Below are 16087 nucleotides of genomic sequence, written 5' to 3'. Positions count from 1 at the left end.
TCAGGGGAGTTTTAGGTTGGATATCAGGAACGGGTTCTTTACCCAGAGGGTGGTCAGGCACTGAACAGGCTCCCTAGGGAATAGTCACGGTTCAAGGCTGCCAGAGTTCCAGGAGCATTAGGACAATGCTCTCAAGCATTGAGATGAGGCACAAGGTGGGATTGCTGGGGTGTCTGTGCAGGGCCAAGAGCTGGACTCGATGATCCACCTCTCTGGCTCCCTTCCCACTCAGGATCTTCTGTAATTCTATGGGTCCCACTGGTGGGTGTTAGTGGGGCGAAAAAGGCCGCGTCTGCGGCACTGAAGCCCAGCTGGGTGGCCGTCAGCGCTTTCCTCAGGGCCTCCTATCCCATACAGGGCTTGTCCTGCCCCGTGCTGCCGCTGGGGGCGAGTGCGGTCCCCGCTGTTCCTCTCCCCCCTTCCCGCCACTAGTGCTGCGTTCTCGCAACAGCACCTGATTCTCGCGATAGCGCCGCGCATCAACATGGCGGCTGCGGCCCGTGAGGGGAGCCCGGCGGGGCGGGCGGGCAGCTCCGGGACGCCCGCGGACACTGGGGGAAGCAGCGCGATGTCAGCCCTGCCCGGCTTCGACAGCCCCGACGCCTTCGTCAAGGTGCGGTCGGAGAGGGGCGGGGGGAGCGGAGGAGGCACTACCGCTCCCGGCGTGCCGTGTGCGCTCGGGCCATGCCGGGAGCTGTAGTTCTGGCCTGCGGGGGCTGCGTGGGGACCCCAGCCCGAGCGGGTGACACCCGCAGGGTGTCTCCCAGTGCGAGAGGGAAGGTGTGGGCCGGGCCGGTGGGTGCGGGGGCCAGAGAGGGGTATCGGGGCCTGTTACCGGCCTAGGTCGGGCCCTGACCCTGTCAGCCACCGGGGCTTCCTGGGAATGCCAAGGAGTCGGGACCCTCGTAAGGGCCTGTCGCGATGGGAATTGCTCCTGGCGTTATGAATCGCAGCCCCCGTGTGTTTTACCTACGCACGATGATGCTTCCAGAGAGAGAATGGCTGCTAGTTCCCAAGTAGGAAGAGTTGTAGGGATTTGGGGTATTTTGTTTAAGTAATAAGGTAATTATCTACGTTCCTGCTGATTTAGAATTGTAGAATATTCTGAGTTGGAAGGCTCCCACAAGGATCATCGAGTCCAGCTCCTGGCCCTGCACAGACACCCCAGCAATCCCACCTTGTGCCTGACAGCGTTGTCCTAATGCTCCTGGAGCTCTGGCAGCCTTGGGGCCGTGACCATTCCCTGGGGAGCCTATTCAGTGCCTGACCACCCTCTGGGGGAAGAACCTTTTCCTGATACGCAACATAAACCTCCCCTGACACAACTTCAGGTCAAATCTGTAATTGTAGATTGAGTTATAAATCTAGCTTTTAGACTTTCATAATTTAAAGCTGTGTAAATGAGCTATGTGAAGTTATTCCTGGTGAAATACCGCGCATTAGAACCACACAGTTCCAACCAGACGGACAAAGTGCATTTCTGTCAAAGAGTATCATGGGTAAACAGGAACAAAAATACTGACAAAATGCTGATAACGGAGTGTTCTTGCACAGTATGCTCTTGGCACAGTGGTGGCTGCAACAAAGGCATCTAATGGGCTCCCCCAGCCTGGCGACGAGTATGATTTCTACTGCAGCTTCCCCGGCTTCCGTGCATACTGCAACACGCAGGGTGACCGCCTGCTCCGCTGGTAAGGGCCCTTTTGCATCTCTGGGCTGTTGTTAATAGCTCTCAATCCAAACCAGAAGGTAGACCCCTACTTTGGCAACTCCAAACTTGTCATGGGTGAAAAGGTGGTTTATTTTACACATCTAATTTTAGCTGCTTTTCTAGCACTTGGCAGCTGAAGTGACAAGCTTAAGGATGGCCTTTCATAATGATTGCCGTGAAGAGCTGTGCAGAGAGGAGCACCTGATACTGAACATGTTAGGCTGTCCATTTTAAAAATCGTGTTTGTGAGAAATTAATTCTAACAATACTGTATAGGTGCTTTTTCTGTTCACTGCTCACGTGGTGGTATCTATTTTTTTATTTTCGGACTTTGAAGTATAGAAAGTCAAAGAGAACTGGATGTTTTAGTGTTTAGATTGCCTGCTTTCAGATTGCTGACAGCTGTGCTGTTCTCTTGCAAGCATGAGCCAGGTGATGCAGTACCATGGCTGCCGGAGCCTCATGAAAGATTCCAGCAAAGTGACAGGGCTGGAAGATAAATTTGATATGCTGGTTGACTCCAATGACATCATTCTTGAAAGAGTGGTAAGCAAATTATTTCTGGATATGGTTTTTATAAAGTGTTCAGTTGCCACAAGTTTTCTTTTTTATTGCAAGAATTTTAGTGGCAGTGCTTTCACAATTAGTCACTATTTCCTCAATCTGATGTATTCCCTTTTTATTTTAAAAACCCTTCCATATGCTAGGCCAGAGATCCCAGCAGCTAAGGCAGGTGGGCCAAAGGGAGGGAAGGTAATATGGGATGCGTGAGGAAACTAAATACAGTTTGACATAAAGTCCTCACAGCCTGAGAACATGTCTGTACATTTTAGAGTGCTTCTCTGAAGAAACTCTTCCCATCCCTGATGTTCACCATACTCTTCCCATGTTTGTCTTGTGTTGCGCAGAATTTGGGGGAGATGGCTATGGAGGTACCTACCTACACGACTTTCTTTACTCAGTCTGACTAGAGTGTCTGAGTGGGGTGATTTAACAGGTGTTTCACATTGTTTTTCTGGATTTTAGAGTATTTTATTGGATGAAGCATCAGGAGTGAACAGAAACCAGCAGCCAGTCCTGCCAGCCGGGTTACAGCCCCCACAGATGATCATTTCCAGCTGGAACCGTAAGGTGAGGCCTTGAGTTTAGTTTGGCGGTGTTAGCTGAGCTGTTCTCCCTGCCATTGCACTACCAGTTCTCCAGTGGAGTTGAGTAGTTAAATGTTCTCTCATGTTTTTCACACATTCTAAGTAACTCTCTTTTTTACTTTCTCCTGTTCTGAAAATCTGATTCTGAAATCTGTGTGCTTTCAAATGCCATTTCAGTTTCACATGCTCAACAGCCTTTCTTGTGCTTATGAATTCATGACCTTGAGTCCAAATACTTTCATTCCTCACTGAAAAAAAGTGACTCAGTTTCAAGTGTGGGGTATAACTCTTCCTCTGAATGTTGGATCAGACTGAGCAAAAGAGACTCTGAATGTCTGATAAGTCATGTTGGTTTTACCTCTGGTGTTTTAAATAGGCAGGAGAATTCCACAAGAGAACTCAGTCTGAAACATTCCGACTGCTTCATGCCAAGAATATTTCTCGACCACAGCTTAAGTTTCACGAAAAGATTGACAATTCCAATACTCCCTTTGTACCTAAACTTTTTATCAAACCAAATGCTTTGAAGCCTTTGCCTGAAGGTAAGGGGTTTCTTTTTGTGGGGTCATTTGTTGTGAGTATTTGACACAAACCTGTCCTCACAGTCTAGAGGAGAAATCACTGACTGTAAAAACAAATAGCAGGAGATGTTGAATATTTGGGTGTACTGATCTTGGTGACACTGTTTTTTCCATATGTGTAATATCAGGATAGGTCAGCAAACAGCATCTTCTTGCTGGTATACAGCAAATAATCTGTTCCAAACAAATAATCTGCTGCTGCTTTTTACCACCTTGAACATACACGAGAGTCACTTCTGTATGAGAAGTCTTGACTAGTCTAGTTGGCTTTACAGATATTCTTTCAGATGAGTGAGCTGCACCAGGTGTGTGGAGAGACCTACCTTTGGTTTTGGTGCTTTATCAAAGCTGCTGGTCACACCCTGTCTCAGTAACACATTCTGCTGCTGCCAGTTCATCTGTATTCTGCACTGATGCAGTTGTACTTTCAGAAACTGGGAATGATTGAAAAATTTTTTTAAAGATTTTTCAATTTGTATCCAAGCTTTTGAGCAAAACCACCTTGTGTCTTGCCTAAAAACAGCCAAGTAACTGAATTGCTATTGGAGGTACAAAATGACAGCAAAAGCAGCAGCACTAAATTGTTAAGATTTTTGGTACTTCATAGACTCTTGTGGTGGGTGGAGGGGGAGATAGTAGTAGGCTGAGAACATGTTATGTGGGGGACCCAGTCCAGTTATTCCATATTGGTTGTTCAGCCCTCACAAAAAGTGGACGGCAGAGAAAGGAGCGCCCTGAGGACTTGGATGTGCCAGCTGCTTTGGCAGACTTCATACATCAGCAGAGGACGCAGAAAACTGAGCAAGACATGTAAGAAACTAACCTGACAGCAAGGTGCTTGGAGTCCCCTGGGTGAACCTGTGTGGTCAGATTGTGCTGATGCTCATCACGTATAACAGTTCTGCATGTGTTTGTGTCCACACTATGTTGTGTGTGATTTGCTTTAGACCTCTGCAGTTATGTTAAACCTCTGCTTAAAAAGAGACAGAATAAGGAAACTACCACAGCTCTCAAACCCTCTGTGCTCTGTCCTCATAAAGAGGACTGGAATTTAGTCTGTGCTTGTCTCTTTCTAACTTCCACAGGTTTGCTCATCCTTACCAGTATGAACTGGAGCATTTTTCTCCACCAGATGGAGTTCTCAAGAAACCTGAACTCCAGGTTGGTACCCACTTTAATTTTAAACTACAGATGCAGTACATTTACAGCCATACTTGACAAATTTCAGGTTTGAGGGTGGAGGTTGGGGTGGGAGTTGACAGTAAACATACCATGCCTAATTCATTTGCTCTGCCAGATGTACAGGCCCATTGAGGAAACACCCTGTCATTTTATCACCAAACTGGATGAGTTGGTAGAACTAAATGAAAAGCTTATGACTTGTAAAGAATTTGCCTTGGACTTAGAGGTAATCCAATTGCCTTTTCTATTTAAAAGTTATACATGTACTTTTAGGAGCTAGGAGATCATTATATTCTTCGGGAGGGGGGGTGGTTTTCTCCTGGTTTTTGTACTCCCCAACACAAAAAGACAGTTCATGACCCCTGATCTGTCAGACATTATCTGTAACGTTGAAATAAACTGTGTCAGTATTAGAAGTTTTCCAATGGCATGGCTGGCTGCACACTTCTTAGTGAATTTGATCTTCTTTCAATTAATCTTTAGTTTTTTTATGTCATCTTAGTAACTGCAAAGAGAAAGTTTGCTCATCCAGTTGTCTTTTTTTCTCAAAGAAGTCCTTGTTGCTCTTTCTTCCCTCATTTGGAGTGCTGTTTGTTTTATAGTATTGTTTCTGTAATGAATCCTAGCTTTCATCTCTCTTCCCTGTTTTCAGCACCATTCCTACAGGAGCTTCCTTGGCTTGACGTGTCTGATGCAGATTTCCACCCGAACAGAAGACTTCATTATTGATACACTGGAACTGCGCAGCGACATGAACATCCTCAATGAGACCTTCACAGACCCTGCAATTGTGAAGGTCAGCTGCCAAATTCACCAGGGGTTTTTTTAATTATTATTATTGTTTTAGTTTAAGCTTTATTTTAGTTTAAATCACATTGTGTGCTTTGTCTTGGTCACTTGATTCTGCTTTCACTATAATTTGTTCAGGAGCCTGTTTCCTTGATGTTAGTTGTGAATTACTTGCCAGATGCACTCATTTAGTAGTTCTATACTTAACAGTAAAAAACAGAGGAACGAAATCTGGTCCTAGACACATGAGTATGAAAGCACAGTACTACCAGCCTGGAGTAGAAATGTTCATCATATCATTCCCAAATTTTTATGCTTTTCAAGGTCCTTCACGGTGCTGATTCAGACGTGGAATGGCTGCAAAGAGACTTTGGTCTGTACTTGGTGAATGTGTTTGATACTCACCAAGCTGCTCGCCTCCTCAATCTTGGCAGACATTCTTTGGACCACTTGCTAAAGCTGTATTGCAGTGTAGATGCTGACAAGAAGTACCAGCTGGCTGACTGGAGGATACGGTAAAAACTGACCCCTAAACAGGCTGGAGCTGCAAGGTAGCACTTCTCCTTGTTTGCATTTCTAGAGCTTCTACTTGCAGAACCCATAGTTATAGGTTAGTCTCAAAGTGAATGAGCACAACATTTACCTGGCTATGCCCGAAGTTTTTGAGTGTTATATTTTCCCATGTTTTTTAGAAAATGAGTTCTTTTTGGAAGGATCTGAGAAGATGAAGTAATTAAAATCTCCTGGAAGCCCACTTCTTAGGAACAGTTCTTAACCACTGCGGTGTTATGGAGACAGTATTTGCTCCTCTACTGCCCTCACAAAAACATTTAATCACCTGCACAGGGTAGAGCAGATGGTGTTGGAGCAGTGAGCTTGGCTATGCAGGTGCACCCGGCACGCCACAGAGATCTCAAGTCTACTTTTGTAGGTTCTGCAGAGAGAAGAGAGCTATTACAAATACTGTAGCAAGCTGTTCTGCCATGTGACTTAGATACACAGCAGTTTGGCTATCCAGCCCATGAACAAGAATCTGAATTGGAGAGTGCACAGCATTTTACTGCTGTTGCCCAACCAATCCTTCACTAAGAAAACAGAAGCATTTCCATGTTAGTTCTTGGCATGTCTCATACGCAGTTTGCCCTAATATGCCTTGCAAGAGAAAAGTGACAGTTTGGTGGGACAACTGAAATGTGTTAGTGTTAATTGTGGGTCTTTTTCTAGCCCTTTGCCAGAAGAAATGATCCAGTATGCCCGTGATGACACTCACTACTTGCTCTACATCTATGATAAAGTGAGGGAGTCACTGTGGGAGAGAGGGAACGAGCAGCCCACACAGCTGCAGGTTGTGTGGCAGCGCAGCAGGGACATCTGCCTGAAGGTAAAGCTTCACCTGGTTTGATTACCTGGATCAGAGTATGGGAGTAGGAGAGAAAGTCCCTTGCCTATTCTACATCTTTTCCTTTTTTTTTGTCTGAAAACAGCTGTATAAACTCTGACTCCGTCATGTGCAGTCATTTGTTTCACTAGCTAAGGTCCTTGGATTCAGATGCCTTCCTGCTCTTTTTTGAATGCTAATATTCCTTGGCCTCACAATGTATTCAGGTGTGTCTTTTCTAAGAGAGATGCTACATTTCTGGTTCTGCTGGATGTTCCTAAAAGTTCAAAGCCTTACTGGAGAGTTGCATTCTGAGACAACTATATTGTGCCTATGGAAAACACTGTCTACTGAAAGTAGGCTTTGTGTAATGTAGTAAAGCTTGACGACAGTGAAGCTGTTCCTGGATTTGATGAGGCTGGGTTTCCCCTAACAATGGATGAGATGTGTGTTTTTCAGAAATAGGCTCCTACCAATAGTTCAGGATAAAAAGCTCAAAGATACATTGTACCAGAGTGTATTCAGTCCCCTGATGTGTCCGTGTGAGATTCTATGTCTGAGAGAGGCAAAACAGAAAGCTCACGAGTGCTTCCTTTTTTTCTGTCTAGAAATACATCAAGCCCCTCTTTACAGATGAATCCTACCTTGATCTCTACAGGAGGCAGAAAAAACATCTTGACACCCAGCAGCTGGCAGCATTTAGGCTGCTGTTTGCATGGAGAGATAAGATAGCACGTCAAGAGGACGAGAGCACAGGGTAGGAAGTCTTTTGTTATGGACACTGGCTTCAATAAATCTCTTGGATTATGCCCCTTCCACCCCTGAGATGGGACTAGTTTGTTACCTGTAGAAATTACTGTACTACCTCAGGCTGCTTGTTACACAGAAGTCCTGTTATGTTTCTTTTCTTTTTAACTGATTTCATCTTCTCAGACCTTGTAATGGGGGCAGAGTGGTCTACTTTGAAGTCGTTTTTTAAGTGTAACATTCTGTTACTTTCACACCACCTCTTTGTGTTGTAGATATGTACTACCAAATCATATGCTGTTGAAGATCGCAGAGGAGCTGCCCAAGTAAGTTTTGTTCACCCTGAAGGAGACTTACTTAATTTTAATATCCAGCAAGTCCAAGTTCCAAGTGTGTAATTACTTCTGAAGTTGGTCCCTTCATTCCAGCTGTCAGTACTGCTCTTCTCTATAGTTGTTCAGTTTGGAAGAGAAATAAATAGCAGTACTCCTTCAGAAGGCTCCAGACTTCTGGGATACATCACTTGGATTTTATTGCACTAATAAACCACATTCCTTTGCATTGCTCTATGTCACATGTTCCCTCTGAGATTCCTTCACTTTTACAGAGCAAGAGAGGGATGAGTTCCCCCAAAATTTATTTGGATTTTATTTGCAATTCCTAAAGGGGTGGGGAGGGCAAGGGGCAGATCCCTTGAAACACCCAATTTATACAATATTTTCCTCAAACATTTGGTACTCATCACCTAACATCCATACTTGAGAATAATAAAAACGCATCTTTAAAGGCAGGTCCACTGCTGGGCTCAGCTTTCATAGGTAATACTGAATGAAATGATGATGAGGACAGACAGACCGCAGAAAAGTGAGAGGAGAGCTGACTTGATAGCTTCTCCTCATCTGCACAAACCTGACGCAGAATTTCATCACAGAGATTAATCTGACTTGTCTTGCTCTGTCATGGTCAGGACAGTGGTTATATCCAGTTGCACATCCTTTGAATGCAAATGCCCAGCATACTAGCCATAAATACAGCACACTGAATTTTCCTTCTCTCTCTTTAGAGAAACCCAGGGTATCATTGCTTGCTGTAACCCTGTCCCACCACTTGTTCGCCAGCAGATTAATGAATTGCATCTGCTCATTCAGCAGGCCCGGGAGATGCCTCTTGTCAAGGTAGGAGTAGCTTGTACCACACAGGAGACTAATCACTGGCATTCCCTAAGCCAGGCCCTGAAGCTGAACGGTGACCTGTGATGATGTGTATGCTGAAGTTTGCTTTTTGAACACTGAATGTAGTGTTCTGTAGTAGAGCAGAAAGATTTGTTGCAACTTCTTGCCTGTCTGCTGTATAGTGGCTTACACACAGTTTAGTTTCCTGGAAAGCTGGAGCAGTAAACAAACAGACACTGCTTGAACAGAAGGCAGTTGTCCATCTTTATACTGCACATCACATTTGCCTGTGTGAGGAAGAACTGCGCCTTGCAGAATTTGCTGGCTGTGTAAATGGACTCATAAATGTTTTACAGCTATGGTGAGGCAAAAAAGAAAAACCAGCTTAGGTATAAGAAGTTCATTAGTTAAAATATATCATCAGCATGTTGATATTAATACAGCTTTCCTCTTGTAGTGAAAAAAAACATTTGCGAGCAAGAATGTACCCTTGTGTGAGGTGTTTAAATGTACAGCCAAGTGCAAACACTGCAGAAGAAGAAAGTAATTTTATTAAACTGCTAGCTTGTAATAAATGTGTTGAAAACATTGATAAGGTGGCCAGCCTAGAAGAAACGGGGCTTTTAAGTGACTTACCTTTCTCTCCCATTCTAGTCAGAGATTACTTCAGTATTCAAGAAGAGAGCACCTCTACCCAACCCTGAGGTACTGTTTGCATTTTATTTTTACCTAGTGTCTTAAGCCTTAAACTTGGAAACAAATGTATCAAAATTCTACCTGCTAGTAAATTGCTAATGTCATCCATTTTACAAGTCTCTCTGCTTTAGCTTAATGGTACTTTTCTGTGCTAGACTCATAATATTACCAGGTGTAAACTGATATTTTACAAACCACTATAAAGCAGCACTTAAGGTTTCATCAGCAAACACTCTGGCTGCTGGACAGTGTCATGTATGTTAGAATATATTGACTGAGCTGTAAGAAGAGAGGATTCAGATGAGTTTCTAAGGCTGACTCCTTCTCCCTCATCATGTGTATGAAGTAAAGCATCTCATTAGCTCGTGGGTGTTTGCACAGGTAGCCTTTTGATGCCAGATGCAATGTGCTCTGGCACATCAGCTACACTAAGATATTCCATCTCTGAATTTCATCCCTTTTTTTGGAATTTTCATTGAAGTGTTTCTGCAGTATGTGAAAATAATAGATTTATAGTGTGTTAATGGTGTTTATAATTTGAATCTCTCTGCAGAAGCTGGAGAATGCCCTCTTTGGACCACATGACAGTTCACGGATTCCTATGGATGATTTTCAGAATAACTCTGCCTTGGGTAATTTAGAGTTAACCTAAAAGCTGTGCTAATAATGCAGTGATGGAGATTTGACGTGGGGGAAATAAGTGGTCCTGAAAAACTTAAAGGGAAATCTCATTACACAAAAGAACAGTAAAATATACAAGAATCTAATAAAAATTTTGTCTCCTTTTCATGCAGACCCTGCACCAGTTTTGGAAGATGTTTGTCTGTTTTCAGACATTGAGAGGACAATTCAAGATCGTCAGCCAGAGTCAACATGTCTTGTTGCTACTGCCACTGTCAGCATATTTAATGTAAGCAGTATGTTTGTGACAGTGTCAGTATTGAAGTATTAGAAAACAGACTTTAAATAATCTGATAAAATTGTGTGGAAGTGTTGAAAGAAATAAGGTGGGAATGCATGGCAACAGTACTAAATTTTGTCAGGCATATGGCCTAACCAAGACAACTGGGTTAGGAGGCCAGCAAGTTAATTCCATGTCGGAGAGTCACTGCTATCAGTGGGATTTCAGAGTGAGAAGCAGCATGGCATGAAATGGCAGTAGCCAAACGAAAAGAATATTCATGTTAATATTTCTTCCTTTTTTTTCCTTTCTTTTAAGGAATGTGATGAAAACAAAGGAAATATGAGGATTTTAACCACTGCACAGCGGAAAGCTCAGCTAATAATGGAGTCCTTTGAAAATCCATTTAAAATGGTAAAAGCTCCCAATAGTGGAACTCAAATTACCCAGTGCAGAGGATGCTCTGAGCTGGTTTTCCAGGCATATCAGAAGAGCTTGATAGAGCATCAGCTGCTGCTCTCTGACTAGAGTGAAGGGATTATCCTTCTTGCAAAGACACGTGTGGACTTGTTTTCAAAACACGTTTAAATACCTTTTGGATACAAGTCTTTCTACATAGTAAACAGACCTTTCACTAGGTTTTTTTAAGCTAGTTTTAATGCTTTATGCTAGATTTGCATCACATTTTCATCTGTACTTTATGGCTAGGGTTAGTGAGCTGATTCTACTCTTGTAAAGAATCAGAATAACAATAGAATACTGTTATACATTTGGAGTGGTAAATTACTAGAAAATAATATAAAAAATTTTTCTGGTGTGCAGTTGATGGTTGGTCTGTTTGGGGGTGTTTTGGTTTTGTGGGGAGGGGTTTTTAGTTGTTTCTTTAATATTTCTCTTGGCAATAGCTGTGGTAACTTTTTTTTCCACAAGGTGTTCTATCTGTAGAATACTTCTTCAAATGAACTCACCAGTTTACAAGTAGCATTTTAGCAATGAGCTAAATGTCACATGCTGCATTCAAAGCAAATTTTTTTCCCTCTCTACAGTACCTACCTCCAGAGGAGAATTCTGCCTATGTCTCACAATCTGCAAAGTTTGACCCATCATCAAAAATTTATGAAGTAAGACTGGTGCTAAAATTTCCTGCCAAGTAGTACAAAAGAAACAAATAAGTAGTTTATTTTCCATCAGGAGCCTCAGCAATATAGATTTTTTTTTTCTCCTTGGGTATTTCTTGAGAAACTTTACATGTTTCTGTGACATTCATATCCTTTGAAGAACCAGGGATTGGAGACATTCTGATGTATAGTCCCTGTCTGTCAAAGCTGAAAACTCTACTGAAGTATCTGCATTTGTTCTCAAGGCTTATTTGTAGCTCAGAACTTATAAAGCATTTGCTTTTACTTCACCTGGTGCAGCAGATCTTAATCTCTTTTACAGTTGAATTTGATCTTTGGTACTCTTAATGAAGACCAGCATGTCTTAGCAAGTTTTTAAACAACTTCTTGCCATAAAACTTTCAAGAAAGTGTTTCCAGGTAATATTTTTTCGTTGCAGATCAGCAGTCGATGGAAGTTGATGAGTCAGGCACCAGTACAGAAGAAGTCCAAGAATGAAACCAATAAGACAGCAGCCCAGCAGTCAGGTACAGCCATTCTTCCCTTCCTTAGTGTGTCTGCCAGCATGCTTTTCCCAGGGCACGTAGGTTGCTTCCTGTAGATAATGGATTTCCTGATGAATGATATTATTTGTTAACATTTGTACTCTGTTTCATTTGAGACTTGATACAAGCTGCTTTGCTTGCTTTTTCTAAGCCCCTGGCTAACTTACTCCTGCTTTTTACAGTAATGCTTGTTTGTCTCCATAGCTGCCCATGTCCAGACACAGAAGTTGCATAAAAAGGCAGCACAAAACATTGTATCTGTTCGTCAGCAAGCCATGGTATGTCATAGAATTCCTCCTTCCAGCCATTGCCCATTTTGACTGTTATAGTTCAGAACGAAACTCTGAGCCCTGTAACTGAAATACCTGAATGACAGTGTTTTGATAGTAGTCTTTCTGTGGTGCTGCCCTGGGTGTAACAACAGGCCCCTGCTAATTGTGCTGTGGACATCATCACATCCCTCCATGTGTTCAGTAGGGAATGTTTTCCACTGATGCACCTCTGCTCCTCACTTCCTTTAAGGGTCCTCAGTTGTTCTGCATAGGTTCCCCCAAATATGCCAGTGGGGCCACAGCAAATCTCAGCTTCCCACGTCCTGTGGAATGACAACTTGGCTTTTCATAAAAGTCCCTATTGTGAGGAGAAAAAGAATAGCAGTTTAGGCCCCAGGAAAAGCACATTTCTCCCCATGCTACTATTGCCAAAGGCAAGAGAAATCACTGGAGCCTGGCTCCATTAGGCAGTTAATCTGCACACTGGTGCCTCCGCAGAGATGTTTCATTCTCCTTTCTTCAACTTATCTTTTTTTCTGTTCTGTGGGTTGCTTTCACAGCAGGAACAAGCTACTAGGAAGAGGGAGAGAGACACAAGTGAAATGGGAGCAGAAAGGGGAGTAGAGTTGCCAACACAAGAAAAGAAACGGCAAAAAAACCCCCAGCAACCAGAGGAGCTGGAAGCACCAAGGCAGTTTACCCCCTTTGATTACAGTAATTCCAACTTCAAAGTGTTTGCAGGTAAGATCTGATCCCTTGCTGGAGTGCTGCACGCTGTGGAAAATGTTGCCAGCTGAGCCTTGACAAGGCTGTGTGAGTGTGGGTGCCAGAGCAGTACAAACTGTTACAATGTGCTTAGGTTATAGTGGGGAAATACTTGAAGAAATTGAGGTGAGGAATGTAGACTTTAGTATCCCTTTTCTGATTTGGAAACAAAATCCTGAAACAATTGGCCAGGTGGGTTGTGGACTTGGATTTTGTTTCTTTTCTCTATGTGTTTAACTGGACCCAGGAACTAGGAGGCAAAGGAGATTTAACTCCTTTATAAAAAAGCACCTATTCAAAAACATCTCCAGCCCTTAAAAGATTGTTCTGGATTTTACCATGTGGGAGGCTGTAGTGAAACCTCCATATCATCAGAGGAACTCTGTGGAATGCATTGTTCTTTACTGAAAATTTTAGTGACAATTTCTCTCCTCTCTCCGTTAGGAAGCAGCAAATCAAAAGAGTCGCCACAGTTTGATCCTGCCAAGCAAAGTTACAAAGGCAAGGTATGGGCTTGTCATGAAAGGAGGAACAGAAATGTGGGCGATCATATGTACCCAGCTAGGGGCTCTCTGGGAGGGCATATGATACTTTCTGCATCTGCAGAATGTTCCCTAACAGCTGCTGAGATGTGGCTTCCAGTCACAGGTTCATGCTTTGTATTACTACCTCTTCCCATTCAGGGGGAGCTTCCTTGGAGTCCCTCAGACTCTTTTGTTGATTCCCACCTGTTCATACATTGCTCACATCTGTGCCTCTATACACCACAAGCATGACACTTGGACCACAGCAAACCACCACAAATTCCAGTACCAAATTCAGTTCTCAAAAATCACAGATATTCCAGTGGTTCCAGGACACATCGAGTTTGTGTGTTGCTCATGTTCTCCTCCAAGTACTGTTATTAGGAATAGTCTCACCTCAGAGGTTTTTTACTTAACTTATTGCTAACTGACATTGAAAAGAAGAAAAAACCCATAAACAATCAAACCGTGGCTTGCTGATGAACAGACACAATGTTTTGTGCTGTCCTTTTATTCATACTTAGGGAAGTCTGTGACCAGCACAGGGAAGTCGATGAGCAGATTTCTGTGAGGTTGGAAAGATTTGGCAGCACATGAATCTCATGGAATATACTTAGCAGGAACCTCATTGTGGTGGTGTTTTATTTGTTTGTGCAGAAATTTGCTGGAGCTAACAAACTTCAACAGTCTGGAAACCGGAGCATGTCCTACCTGATGGGGAAAGCTGAAAGGTGTGTTGTCAGCCTGCTCTCATCTAGCTGGAGTGTTTGCACACCCCTGCCCCAGAGCCATGGGCAGAGCTTAGCTATTGTCCTCTACTGCTGTGGGAGCTTTAGCATATGTTTAGTGGAAGAGGTTTCATCGCAGACTGACATCAGTTTAAAGAAAAAAAAAGAAAAAAAAACCCCAACAATTTAGGATTAATGCGATCAAAAACAAGTCTGGGTGGAAGGTTTGAAATGCTGAGGTAAAAGTTTGTGTTAATGGGTGTGGGAGTTGCTTTTTTTGATCAGAGATAGGTAGAAGTGGAGAGAACCACTTGCCTAGCTTGGGAGGAATAACAGTACTGCTGCATATGAACATTCCGAATAGATAATGTTTACCTTTCAGGATTTGATTCTTGTGTGTTACTTAGTCATAAAAGGGCAACACTATCTAAGGGCGGCATTGGAGGGAGAAGAGTTCTGTCTGCCTCACGACCCTTTCTTGATAGAATCTGTGTAACACTGTCAGTTTTCAATCTTGAGTGAATTTAGAGCAAGAGTTAAAGTGTTTGTTTAACTCTCTTGCAGGGGTTCAACACACCACTGGCCAAAGAGATAATCTTTGTTACAGGACCTGTGGGAGTTGCTGCTGAATGAAACAATAGTTAGAAGTGTTGTCACCATGGGAAAGCAAATACTGGTCATTGATCAGTTTTTGTAAAGGAAAGTTTTTAAAACCATTAAAATCATTTTTTTTCCAAAAGGAAAAACATTTTAATTTATGTCACTTTTGTTATATTCACATTGCTTTTTTTTTCTAATTGTACTCACAGCATTGCTTTGTTTATAATTTTTAAAGTTTATCCTGTGTCCTCAAACACAATTAGGCTAAACTTGTCACTTCTTGGAGCTGCCTGAAGTGCAGATCAGCATGTTATTGGAGTATGGGAGGAACCTCTTGGCATCTCTAAAGGTAGCACAGAAATGATAGAGATGCAGTAGACGTGACTCAAACCCCAGCAGTTCAGAGGAGGAAGTGAGGCCAGAGTGTCTTTCATGATAGACCTTGCTTACAAATTGAATTGCACAGCTCATCTCTTACAAGACAGGGTAATCCGGAAAAAGAGCATGTTTACCTCGCAGTGTTTGTGTATTGTAATCGAAAGATTGTATTTTAAGGGGGAAAAAAAAAGAGGTATAGGAGACCAATGGTTTCACCATGAAGTTAGAGTGAAAGTAAGAGGCTGCAGCTGAACCTCTGCAGTTAAAGTAACATCTCCAAGTTTTAAATACTCACAGTGAGTTATCCTTAAGTCTTTGTAGAAAGAGTATCAGAAACAGTGTAATTAGTATTTGATGGGTCAGTTACAGAGCTTATTCTAATGCAGACCTCTGACAGCTGGTAATATTGCTGTGGAGAAGTAGGGAACATGACATTTTATCAGGGCTTTATTTTACAAAGACTATGAGGAGGCCTGAGATTTAGTTTGTTTTCAATCTTTTTCCCTGTTTCTGGGAAATAAGGAGTGGAAGGAACAGAGAAGGGGTTTTTCTCCTTAGGTATCTTAGTGCAAACAGTGCCGACTAAGCAGCATTGTAATAGTAGAACAGAGTTTCTTTCTGCTTATAAAATCTGCTTAAATGGCTGAATATTGGAGAATGTTTTCTTAAAGAGGCAGTTAAATAGCAGTTGTCTCCAAGTGCATTAGCAGAGCCTGCCAGTTCCTTCCTTGTCAGCCTTACCAGTTCTTGTTACTTCTTTAACTTGAAGAACAAGTAAGTGTTAGCAAAAGCCTCATTGGCCCCAGGGATGTTAAAATCTCTGTAGTTTAAATCCTCTACTTAAAATTCCAA

General features: G+C 42.7%; 1 protein-coding gene across 2 annotated transcripts; it reads left to right on the top strand.

Annotated features, from left to right (window-relative positions):
• Positions 1-474: 474 nt before the first annotated feature.
• EXOSC10 (exosome component 10) lies at positions 475-14991 on the top strand. 2 transcript variants are annotated; one of them, XM_069034835.1, is made up of 26 exons: positions 475-613; positions 1555-1691; positions 2134-2257; positions 2545-2643; positions 2738-2842; positions 3236-3401; positions 4139-4250; positions 4526-4601; positions 4738-4848; positions 5275-5418; positions 5736-5926; positions 6636-6792; positions 7398-7546; positions 7812-7862; positions 8600-8711; positions 9363-9413; positions 9958-10036; positions 10199-10314; positions 10624-10719; positions 11352-11426; positions 11863-11950; positions 12173-12246; positions 12801-12981; positions 13450-13511; positions 14187-14260; positions 14822-14991. In XM_069034835.1, exons 1-26 carry the CDS (start codon positions 485-487, stop codon positions 14850-14852), a joined length of 2790 nt encoding a protein of 929 aa, XP_068890936.1. In that variant the 5' UTR covers positions 475-484; the 3' UTR covers positions 14853-14991. The 2 variants fall into 2 exon arrangements, with proteins under 2 accessions (XP_068890936.1, XP_068890937.1); XM_069034836.1 differs by lacking the exon at positions 2545-2643.
• The last annotated feature ends 1096 nt before the right edge of the window (positions 14992-16087 follow it).

This window comes from Aphelocoma coerulescens, chromosome 21 (genome assembly GCF_041296385.1).
Source record: "Aphelocoma coerulescens isolate FSJ_1873_10779 chromosome 21, UR_Acoe_1.0, whole genome shotgun sequence".
In the NCBI taxonomy this organism is placed as follows: domain Eukaryota; kingdom Metazoa; phylum Chordata; class Aves; order Passeriformes; family Corvidae; genus Aphelocoma; species Aphelocoma coerulescens.
Note: the sequence above shows the minus strand (reverse complement) of the source record. Positions and strands in the feature narration are given on the sequence as shown.